This window comes from Pyrus communis, chromosome 1 (genome assembly GCF_041283825.1).
Source record: "Pyrus communis isolate YQ-2024b chromosome 1, ASM4128382v1, whole genome shotgun sequence".
In the NCBI taxonomy this organism is placed as follows: domain Eukaryota; kingdom Viridiplantae; phylum Streptophyta; class Magnoliopsida; order Rosales; family Rosaceae; genus Pyrus; species Pyrus communis.
Genome location: NC_142565.1, coordinates 5,032,344 through 5,045,206, shown reverse-complemented (window position 1 = coordinate 5,045,206; position 12,863 = coordinate 5,032,344). Strand labels below are relative to the sequence as shown.

Here is a 12,863-nt window from a genome sequence, read left to right as displayed (position 1 = left end):
CCCCATTCATCGTGAGCATGTAAGGCTCTTGGCCTTGACCTAAGGTGTTATTTATTTTGTAGGTATAATTTTATCTAATAACAAAGAGGAAGAAATTTGCATCCACGTCAATAAGTTAACTTTTTTCGGAATAAGAGAGTGTGAATGGACTAGTCTGTGAATACTCGATGAGGAAAATGACGATGATGACGTGGAAGGCGGATTTGAATGCAGGAGTGACGTGTCTGAAGACCAGAGGATGTGCAGCAAATGTTAGGAGCAGGAAGCATGTGATGGCCAGCCCACCGCATTGGCACTCGCAGAGGCAGCCGCAGCAGCAACTAAACATAAAAACCAGTTGGACTTGGACGACCCCAAATAGAAATAGAGGGACAATTTCTGTCTTCTGATACGATGCCCTAGCTCTGTTGCAAAAACAAATAAAACTGATATATAAATATATTTACATAAAATATTAGGCGTCTTTGTGCCCTTAGCTTGTGCTCCACTCAGTCTGGAAAACTCTTGGATTATTTGATCAGCATTTTGCTTGTTGTAAGCATGGAGGGGAGCTGTTCCAATCTGAGCCACACCTCTCCTGCGATACAATTTCTTTTCAACAAATTATCCTTTTCTTGTTGTACGACAAATATATATGTACAAATGAGGTAATCCATGTGAGTTCATAGCAGCGATTTCGATCGTAGTCTATTTTATTTTGTCAACAAAAGGATTGTTGTAGAAAGAAAATATACAAAGAATCGAGGTGAATTTGTGACATCGAAATTTATTGATCAAAAAGAAAGAAAAAAAAAGATAGACACTGAACTTTGTACTTTTCTTTGATCGTACGCATTGTAAAGGCATCGGAATATATGAACCAATTCAACACACATCCCAGGCCCTGTATAGTACTGACATGATCTAAAAGGCATCGATCCAATCAGGAAAAAAGAAGAAGCATTTTCTATATAGTGCTCTCATTGTTTATATAGATAGGGTATCGTTTCTCTAAAAAATATATGACGTATAGAGGCATTTAAAAACCTTTTGCTTGTTTCAGTTTCACTTTTTGCATTTGTAGATAGAAATCATAGAATGTCCGGAATGCAAAGGGTTTTTGCTCGTTGGGGGAGCTTGATAGTGTTTCCCCTCTTCAAAGTGCTAAATGCTAAGCCTTCTATTTATACAATCCCACTAGACATGCTCTCTCTGCATGTTTATTTACAAGAAATGTAATAATAAACTTTCTCCGATTCTTGACTTAATCACTAAAACATAAGTAATAGAATATATATAGAGGAGAGAATCACAGTAATTAGAGGAATAGCTATTCCTGATAAATTTTTAGGTTTAGTATGATTCACGAATATCATCACTCGTATTGTCTCAACTTAATCATTTTTTTGTTAAGTTTTGAGTTTTATTACAAAAGATTTTAGTGATATGAAATTTACAAACTCTCATATATTAATCGTCGCTCGGAATCAACATGTGTATGTGGAACATAACGGTACAATAATATAAAAAGTCATGCTTGATTCAATACTTCAAATAGATGGGTTTCCCCATATATATATACACAACCATCTAATGCACAACGCATGGGCTCTCAAAATGAAGCACTGAAATTAAGATAAAATACGGGAAAAGGGAACCTAGTCGCTCCAGATGTTTGATCAACCACATTTGAAGATCCTCATCCTAGTGAAGCCTTGTCAATTTGAAAAGTCGATCCTACAGCGTGGGAATGGTGCACCAGGTAAATAAAAATCCAGATAAGCACAAAGCTCATATAAGTAGTAAGTAGGTAACTATGGTTCACAATGTACACTAGGGTTCGACATGAAACTATACTATAAAGCCATAAGTACTCATTCACAAAAACTAACCACAATAGTGTTTCTCAATGCCACCTTACCCTCAATTGCCACTATGCACGGTTACATATGTCACGTTGCTATATATGTTATCAATATTCACCTTCATACGTAAAATTAAGCTATAGGGCTAGGGTGGTACTTTTGGCCGAAGCCTACACGTCATACGGTCCCATAACTTCTCATATAACCATCTAGGAGGAAAGCATAAAGTCCCACAACCACTCAATGGAACTCGCCAAGAATCGTCACTCTATTGAACCTGATTAGAATTTAGAGTCCAAAACCTCTCAATGGAATCTATAGGATGTAGGTTTCAGACCATCTCAACTGAACCATAGAAGAACTAGGACTCCAAACCAACTCAATAGAATCCACAGGTTGTTGGGTTCTCGACCAACCGAACGGAACCATAAAAGAAATAAGATTTCAGACCAACTTAATAGAATCCATATGATGTAGAGTTCCAAACCAACTCAATGGAACCATAAAAAAGTATGATTTCAGACCACTCAATGAAATCCAACTATCGTAATAACAATCACACATTATCGACAATGTCATCTCTAACTCATTGTAGGTGGAAATGGTAAATTCAATAGAGCATACGTATAGGCACATTTTCACTTCAGTATTTTACGAAGGGATATTAAAAAAATTACTCACCTTGGGTCCAAAGCAATCACAAGTCCGAAGGCATGTTAACCGAAGAAACTAGATGACCGCCAACACCTATCAAAGTATATAACTAATTCTACTATTGATGCAACATGTTCACCGATTCAAATCTCGAAGAACAAATATAGAAACTGGATTTGGAGCATCCATTTTAGCGTGCTGCCAAAAACTATGTCATCATGTCACGCGTCGTAGTAGGCGATGGGCTTGCCAAAACCTCGCAAGAAACCAACCAACAAATATCCAACAATTTTAAGGGTGATCCTAAAAGATCTACGGATTTTTAATGTTTAGTAATGAAAAACACACTTTAACTAACCAACTATACACTAAAAAATTAATGAAAATACCATAAAATTACATAAATACAAAATACAATAATTGAGTAGAGATATTCAAGGAAAAGATTTCATGGTAATTGTATCATATGACTGAAGTGAGATCCTATTTTTTCACACGCCTTCTCACGAGTGACCCTACATGGGTCACAAGGGAAACCAATTTTCACATATGTAACTGATCAAGTCTCTATACCGGAGCTAACTCAAATTTTCAAGAGCCAGATAATCATTCAAGGACTAGAGCCAACGCAAATTTTCGATGGTCTAATCATTCAATAACCTTAAGTTGGAGCTAGTGCAAGTTTTTGGAAAGCCCATTTTAAGGACAAATTCGATCCCAGTAAATTGGGCCCAAAATGTGTCAAAAAAATAACATGCTCTGATACCATAATAAACTTTTTAGGTTCATTATGGTCCACCACCACCATCTTAGATATTGTCTCAACTTAACCACTTATTGCTAGGTATTGGGTTTTATCACAAACGGCTTGGTGATATTAAGGGTAAGAATTGTATATTATTTTGTCATTTGAGTGATATGAGACCTTATTCTCCAACAATTCTCATACTCATTTGCCCAATTCATAGCTTGCCCTATTTGAAGAAGTAAACTTGTATAGTGTTGCTGTTTTGGAGCAAATTCCTCCCGACCAGCGTGAGGGTACCCAAAATAGTATTTGGTACTCAGTAAATGTCACAAATGTTGATTACAGAGAATAATGGGAGAGAGTGGGATTATATACCAGTTTACAATTAATCATGCTCAACTCCTAAGCTATGCTTAACAAACACATACTAACATAATACCCGCGTGGCATATAAACATATATGCCAAATAATTAGAACCATCAACCTCCCATCTGAACACACACAGACATAAAAAGGCATCAACTACCATACTCTTAGGACTGGGAGAAAGTTCAAATATGGGCTTTATTGCTAATAAGAATTCTACAGAGATGAGAACATGCAAGGACAATTCATTGGGCCTGGACTAATTTAGAAGGATTTGAGCTCAGAATTCAAAGTCAAACAAAAGCCCAAATAGGCTAAAGCCGTCGGCAACTGAATTCTATTTGTATGCTTGAAAATAGGTTATAACACTTGCCACTCCTGAGATAAGATATTGTGTTTGCTATGTTACTGTGTTTGCCCCTCCTCATCCAACTTTGAATCGCATAGAGGTTAAATTATCAACATGCTTCTCTTCTCAACATCGTTTAGCCTTTCGGTATTTGCAAAAACACCTAAACAGTGTGCCTGACAAATTATTTAGGTGCCAGATTGACGAACAAACACAAACAATTACAGGTATGTTTGATTATTATTTAGTTTTTTATTTTTATTTTTTGTGTTAGTGACATGGGAAAAATAATTGGAAAAAAAGAGGGATGAAGAAGAGTGAATGAAGGATACCTTCACGCTGTAATCAACATTTGTGACATTTACTGAGTACAGGGAAGATATGTATTGGAAGACACAAAAAAATGAGAGTATAATGCTTGCATTTTCTCCTTGGGGGAATTACCTCATTCCTCCATTTACAAATAGTATATCTTCACCGTTAAATCTCTTAATCTTCATTTAAAGATCATCCCAACAATAAGTCATTCAAATCGGAAGTCGTTTAGTCATCCAAATGTATCAAACAAATCAACGGTTCATCATAAATATGTTAAACTCTTATTCAAAATGAAACCAAAAACCTATGTCAAACTCTTTTCACTTTCAAAATTTTGTATTTATTAATTTCATCTTTACTTAAGTTTTTTTTTTTTTTTTTTTTTTTTTTATATATATTCTTCTCGCATATCACAACCATTAAAAAAAAAGTGAAAATAATTATCAAACAGATCCTGAGCTATGAGCTATGTGCTATGTAGTAGAAATTTATACAATCATCTTAATGAGTAATCTTCCATTTGAATATGTCGTTCAACATGTTTGTTACGTCAGGGTGACCTTTTTTCTCCACTTCTTTTTTGTCTAGCAGAGGAGGCTCTGAGCAGAGGTTTATCTTTGCTTTTCTCTACTGGACAGATTACTTCTATTTCAGCTCCGTGAGCTTGTTGCCCTCTCTCTACTGGACGGATTACTTCTATTTCAGCTCCGCTAGCTTGTTGCCCTCCTACTCATGTGTTATATGCTGATGATCTTTTTTTTTTTTGTCGTGGGAATATTCGATCTTTTCGTTCTCTTCTAAATTTCTTGGATAAGTATGGTTGTGCATCAGGGCAACTTGTTAATGCATCTAAGAGTACTTTTTATCTTGGCACTTCCTCGGTCCATCGTAAAGCGCATGTCTCCAGGTATCTTGGCTTTCATTTAGGTGTTGTTCTTTTCACTTATCTTGGGGTACCCATTTTTTTGTGGTAAGCCAAGGAGAATTCACTTTCAAGCTGTGGTAGACAAGGCTAAAGCTCGCCTCTCAAGTTGGAAAGGTAAACTTCTGTCAATGGTTGGACGATTTCAATTAGTGTAGTTTGTTTATCAAATCTTATTTCTCCATAGCTTCTCAATTTATCAATTGCCATCTTGTGTTTTAAAGCATCTTTCTGCTTGCGCAAGGAATTTTATTTGGTCTGGGGATTTATCTTCTCGGAAATTGGTAACAGTTGATTGGAGTATGGTGTGTAGACCTAAAAAAGAAGCTGGGCTTGGTCTTCGTGATTTAGCTTCTTTGAATTTGACAACCTTGCTTAGTTTTGGATGGGATGCTTTACAATCCTCTTCTTTGTGGGGTTCTTTTGCTCGTTAGCGTTTACCTCTTTCGCCTTACAGAAATCAAAATATCTATTTACGATATTCTGTGTGGCATGGTTTGAAGTGTGCTTTGCCTATTTTGAATAATAATAGTCGTTGGATTATTGGTGATGGGAGGTTAGTTTCCTTTTGGTTTGACAAATGGTTGGATGAGCCTATTATTAGCCCTTCTTTACTTTCGGTCATTTCACCTAAGGCTCTTCCTCGAGTTTCAGATGTTATTGAAGCACAAAGTTGGTCTTTGCCATATTATTTTACAAATTTATTCCCTTCAATTGTGCAACAGATTTTACGTCTACCTTTGCCTTTAAATATTGAGGATGACAAATTGATTTGGGCGCCCTCACCTACTGGGAAATTTTCTTTTTCTTCTGGTTATCACCTTATTTGAAGGAGACATAGTGATTGTGCTTAAGCTAAGGTTATCTGGCAACATTTTATTCTGCCACGTCTATCTATTTTGGCTTGGAGGGTTTTTCATGATAAACTTCCTACAGAGGGTGCGTTACAACGATGTGGTATTTCTTTGGCATCCATTTGTTGTTTATGTCGTAATTCTGATGAATCTACTGCTCGTCTTTTCTTTGGATGTCGAATATCTAGGCAACTTTGGAGGTGGTTAGCATGCCAATTTGGTACATCTTTGCCTCTTTTAGATTCTTTAGTTGTTTTTTGGGATGTCTATGTCCGTAAGCCATTTTCCAAACAGTTGCGCAATCTATGGATTTTTGTGGGTCTTTCTACTATTTCAGCTATTTGGTAGGCTCGAAATAAATTTATTTTTGAGGGTCGTCCAATCTATTTTCATCGTCTTTGCATGTCTATCAATTCGGCAATTGTTCATGGTGGGAAGTTTATTCCTGGTTATTCTTAGGATTTTGACACTCGGATCATTTCTTCTTTGGGGATCCAACCTATCCCTTGCAAGGCTCCTACTATTCTTCCTGTCCTTTGGTCTCCTCCTTGGTTTCCTTGGGTTAAGCTTAATACAGATGATTTGTCTGAAGAAAATCCCGGTCCTGCTGCATGTGGAGGAGTTTTCAAGAATTGCCATGGTCGTTTTCTTGGAGGTTTGCAGAGTTATCAGTAATTGTTATTGGTATTGAGTTTGCATGTCAGCGGGGTTGGCATTGTCTTTGGTTGGAAAGTGATAGTTCTAGTGTTATTTCTGCTCTTCAATCGTCTGATTTTGATCCTCATTGGCTTCTTCATACACAATGGTCTATTTGTTTGGATTGCACTCGGAAAATGACTTTCTACGCATCTCACATATATCGCAAAGGAAATATTGTTGCGGACAATTTTGCTAACATGGGATTGTCTTCTCCATATTTAACTTGGCATGATTCTCCTACGATGGCGGTTTAGGCTGCTTTGTTTTCAGACTATGTTGGTTTGCCTGGTTACCGCTTCTCAAATTAATGTACATGTCGGCATCCAGGTTTGTCTCACTTTTTTTCTCTCCTTACTTTATGGGGTTGTTTGACTTGTTTTGCAAGTTTAGACCTTTAACTTTGGTTTTAGAGGGGTTATGTTTCATGTCCCCCCCCCCCCTTTTTTTCTTTATGTCATTCTCGTTTTTTGTTTCTAGAAGGGTAAGATTTATGTTCCCTCTTCATTTTCGTGTATTCCTTTTTATTGTCTTTGTTTTTTTAGGGGTAAGATTTATGTCCCCCTGATTAGGTGTAACTTATTTTTTCGTTATCAATAAACTTTCCCTCGTAAAAATTAAAAAAAATAAAAATAAAAAAACCTTTTGCATAGACATGAATTGAATCCAACGGTTCTCATCGCACATTACAATTTCCCAATTTCCCAATTTGATCGCATGCATCTTGGAAGACGACATTAGAAATTTAGAACAGTAAACCCTAAACCATCGCTCTCCTTCACTCTCTCCAATTATACAAGTCAGAAAATTACTATACAAAGTCAACGGCAAGAGCAAGAGAGAGGGGGAGTTATTTTCTACCGGTCTTCATAAATAAGGACTCTTGACCAACAACTCGTACTTGTCAACTGCACTTGTGGGGACCGCCACCATCACCTTCATAGATTCCCCCTGTTCATCATCACCATCGCCAGAACGTCCAGCTGGCAAAAACAAGCAGTACCTATCGCTGCATACGGGCCCCACGTGAACCGGCTTCCCCATCCCAAAGTCAACCCTCTCCAGCCCCAGCCTTGACCACTGCGACACGATCAGCACCCCCACAGAGTCCGGACAGGCCCTCCCCTCCCCGCTCACCAACTCCACCACTCTCCGCACGTGATCCTCCTCTACCCTCTCCTTTGCGCGCTTCACCAGCTCAGCCGCGTGCCACAGACCCTTCTCCTCCAGCTCCCTCGCGCTGCATTGCGCGCACCCCAGCACGAACGCGTTCCCGTAATACCCGCCGGGTAGACTCGGCCTGACTCGGTCACGTACGTTCACGCTGAATAAAATCTTGAGGGTTTGGTTTGGTGGTAGGTTCAATGCTCTTGCCCAACTACGCCACACGTGGGCGGAGAGGACCTCGAACGACGTGTACGCCGATAACGAGGTACTGGGTCGACTCGTCGACAAAGCGAGTTTCTTCAGCTCAATTAAATGTTTTTTATGGAAAGTGATCGAGGTGGGGGCGAGTCGTTCGTTGGCGAACCGAGTCACGAAGCCGGAAACGTCCGGGACCTTGCTGAACTCGGGGTGACTCGCCGCCTTGATTATGCGATGATGACGTGGATTTAATGCACGATTTACGGGTTGTGGGTCGAGAAGGTGGCGATCCCATACAGGCTTGGGTTTGAACTCGCTAGTGAACCCGCGCTTTCCGGCTGCCAGCCCGGCAAACGAGTTGAGAAATTCGGCGCTTCCGATCCCGTCGCAGACGCAGTGGGTGAATCCCACGCCAAGTGCCGCCGCTCCATCTTTCAGCCACGTCAGTTGGACAACGAGCGGCGGCGCCCCTTTAAGTACGTCAACCAATTGGGGCGACAATAGCTTCCTCCACTCGGTGACGTAGCGCGGAGCCCGCTCAAAATTAGAGACCGCAACATTGTCGGAGACAGCTTCAATGAACACTGCGCCCTGAGCCCGACATACCACCTCGAGGCTGAAGCCATCGGGCTTGGGGCGCACTCTGCCTGCTAGCGGATAGTATGGCACCAAAGCCTGAGCTAGTGCAGCCTTGACACGCGACGCGGTCGAGGCCTGATTCAGTTCCGGGCAAGGAGTGTAGACCAAGAGGTACTCGATGGTGAAGCGTAGGAAGAGCTGCGAATCGACGGCGGATAGGTTGAGAATGCAAGGCGGGGTGGGCGCGGAGGGCGTGACCACCACGGCCTCCTTTACACGGACGGAGCTTTCCATAGCCTCTACTTTATAATGATCAAATAAATGAAGAAGTTAATCAAACCTTGAGTTTTGTGTATTTTGGGTAATGTTTTGGGGGTGGGGGGGGGGGGGGGGGGGGGGGGGGGGGGGGATGTTGAGGACATAGGGTTTTTGAGTTTGGTTTTTTCAGCTGAGCAATGGAGGAATATATAAGAGACAGAAAGGAATTTGGTGTGTTTAAGAGGGGTGTAGTAAAGTTACGATTTGACGGATTTTAAAGATTATAGAATCAGAGTGCAGTTAATTATGATTTTTAATGAGGATTTTAAAGGATTTTGAAATTATGAGGTACTGAAAGTAGAATTTAATAGAATTTTAAAAAATGTATTGAGCTCAGATATAGTCAATTAAGATTTTAAGAGGGGTGTAGTAAAGTTACGATTTGACGGATTTTAAAGATTATAGAATCAGAGTGCAGTTAATTATGATTTTTAAAGAGGATTTTGAAATTATGAGGTACTGAAAGTAGAATTTAATAGAATTTTAAAAAATATATTGAGCTCAGATACAGTCAATTAAGATTTTAAAAGAGTCTATACAAATCTATAGGTATTAATCTTGAAGAATTTCATTAAGGGCTCGTTTGAAAGTAGTACTTTTAAAATAACTAAAAACGTTTTTGGTGAAATTGATTTTGGTTTTCAAAAGCATTTTAAGTGGTTTTTAGAAGAAGTATCAGATATTTGATTCTTGCAAGATGTACTTAAAAATGTTTTTTTAAGATTCACTTAAATTTTTACTAAGTATTAGTTTAAAAATACCTTTACAAAAAACATTTCAAGTTATTTGAAAAACGCTTGCAAACGAAGAGTTCGTAGAATTTAAAAGTAAATTTTATGCATAACGAATTTCATCTCCACCCCTAGAATTTCTTTTCAAGTTTCTCTGCCGCTCTCTACACCACTGCCATGTTATCTGGAAAATACACCTTACCCCTTCTCCAGATCCAATAGGACTAGTACGAAATCTCTCTGATATTCTCTCGCTGTGTGTGTATTTGTATATACTTGTATCTAAAACCAAAGATTCTCTTTGTATCTCAAAACCCGTGTCAAAGAAGAACACACTTTGCTCTACTGGCTTCTTCTTCACCAACGCTACCTTCGGATGTGACATGTTCCGAGATTCTAACCGGAATATTCCTAGAAGAGATGTGTTATCCACACACCTCATTTTACTTCTCACACACTTTTTGATAATTTATGTTCGTTAATTTTCTTCAATTCATCGAATCCAATGACCAAAAATTAAAAAATATGTGTAAGAAGTAAAATAAGACGTATGGATATCATATCCCTCCCCGAAAACCGTAGGCAGTTGCAGACTTGTCTTGAAGGAATGGAGCCATGCCACGGAGTTACATTGCTAAGCCATTGTTCTTCCTTGTAAAATTACATGCTAAGTCGTTGTTCTTCCTTCTCTCTCTCAAGCTAATTTTACTGCTGATGGAACCCAATCCTTGACAAACAACCTTTGTTACACATATGCAAGGAATCCATAGAGATCTGTAATAGAAATGATTATAAATTTATCAAAATTCATATAAATTTAAAGTTTATAAATATTATTTAAAAAGGAAAACTAACGAAAAGTTCATGAAAATTTCTTGTTAATGAAAAATTATTTTTAAAAGTATAGTAAATAAAACCAAAAAAATATATAAATATGATTTTTTTTTGTTAAAAATAAACAGCACGAAAATATTTTATTAAACTTCCCAATTTAGAATCTGTCACTCAAAGAAGTCAATATATTAAAATTTCTCGAAGTTCAAATTAACTACCACCCTAGCAAATCCAAACCCATGTGCATGTTTTGCTGATTTGGTAACTGTGAAAGATTTGCGCAAGATTCACTGGGTGTTACTTTATGGAAAAAAATAGTATAAAAACAAAAAACTATTGTCAATTATTGCCTTCCCTCATTGATAGGTCTCTCTCCTACTGGTAGACTGATGAAAATAGATATATGAAGAAAAGAGTATTTTTCTCACCACCATTTAGTGTGATGTATACTTATTATTCTATTTATCATCGTTAAATAAGTTTGAATTTCAAGATTCGTGTAGTAGATAGGTACAAATCTCAAAATTCAAACTCATCTAATAGTGATAAATAAAGTGGTGAGTATACACCACAATAAATGATGATGAACAAAAATGCGCTCATATAAAGAACATTTTCCAACTAATCCCTTAATCAAATATTTAATTAGTATAATCACTTTGTCTGGTGATATTAATTATTGATAAACATTTATAGTATAAGCAAAATAATTTATACAAACTACAAGATAATTTATACAAAATCTTTCTAAACTACAAAGAGGGGAATTCGAATGCAGGTCCTTGAATTCAGGCTGAATCCTCTTAATCAATTAAACTACAAATCTCTTAACATTATAAGTGTTTCATTAAAAAATGGAGTTTTAAGAGGATTATTTGCAAAAAAATCCCCATTTTAACTAATAATTTTGAATTTAGTATTACTAAATTAGTTGGAGTAATATACATAAAATCTTAACTATGGTTCGGTTTAGATGAATTGTGTGTACGCTTAGAAATGTAATAGTTTGTGTAATGTGTTGTTTATAATAATACTTGACTACTTAAAAGATGAGTAGAGATTCCTTTTCAAAATTGTTCTTGCCGATTTATATAATTTTATTTTTATGATCAGAACCATTTTTATTATAAATTAGTCTATAGAGATTAGCCTGCAAAAAAATTCATTAAAAATATATGCACATAATTGGTAAAAGCATTGCAAGCCATATATGTATTTATTACAGTAAATTGACTAAATGACTTTAATTTTAATTCAATTTTTGTAAAGATAATTTTTACAGATTTATTCACAATGTCAACAGTTCTTATCATAAGTACAAAATTTTATAATTTGAACATTAAAATTTTTTAATAGAATATCTTACTCGTTCTTGAGTATCCAACATTATTCTTATTCGCTATATATATGTTTGAATTTAGTTACAACAACCAGGTGTTTTATATAATTTTGTGGCAGGTGTAGGGAACTGATGGACGTGGAGACTGATACCTGTCTACTACTTGTCTCCGGTATCTTATGCAAAAAGATATTGGCACAATCATACCAACACCACGTAAAACCGGCTTTGTATGGCTGGATGTCAGATAAAAACTGGCCTTTTGGGGACGTTTTGCTTTTGGAGCAGGGTCATAATTAGAAGGCAATTTACAAAATTTATTTTTATTTTTCATATTTTTATTTTTATTTTTTAATTATCGAATTAATTTATTTGAAGAAGATCGATGACGAAAAATTAACAAGTGCATGCGAAATAAAAATAAATGTATAAATAACACTTTCCTTTAGAATATCCATCATCCACTGCCACCATACCACATCACACTTAGAAAAACAAAAGAAACCATGTGAAACAGGCAAACTTGTCAAATAGTTACAGGATTGTATTCGAATATAGATTAGTCTAGTTTTATTTCAATCTTATATGTTATAATATGAGTGAATTGTTTGTTGATTAGTTATGTTATGCACATATTCTTTGTTCAATATGTAATTAGTGTTTTCCTAGAGCGTAGGGAAGCTGGTGAACGCGAAAGGGTAGGGGAAGAAAGGAGGAAAGTGCGACAGAAGAAGAAATGTGAAACTTTAACGTTTGCTAAGTTTTAGGGTTTTTCATTTGTCTTTTTTTTTCTTCTCCCTGTTTTTTGGTATTCTGATTCTTTTTAATTGAATAAAAATTTATATTGTTTTAAATGATGTGGCTGTCCACCTAAAATGACACTTAAGATGGTATAACATTATGGTATAAATATAAGGTAAAAATAATATTTTCGTATTTTAAAAC

At 36.8% G+C, this 12,863-nt stretch overlaps 1 protein-coding gene across 1 annotated transcript; it reads right to left on the bottom strand.

The window, feature by feature from the left end:
• Positions 1-7,379: 7,379 nt before the first annotated feature.
• Positions 7,380-9,128, bottom strand: LOC137719476 (alcohol acyltransferase 9). The gene has a single exon (XM_068458513.2). It carries the CDS (start codon positions 8,988-8,990, stop codon positions 7,620-7,622), a length of 1,371 nt encoding a protein of 456 aa, XP_068314614.2. The 5' UTR covers positions 8,991-9,128; the 3' UTR covers positions 7,380-7,619.
• Positions 9,129-12,863: the final 3,735 nt, after the last annotated feature.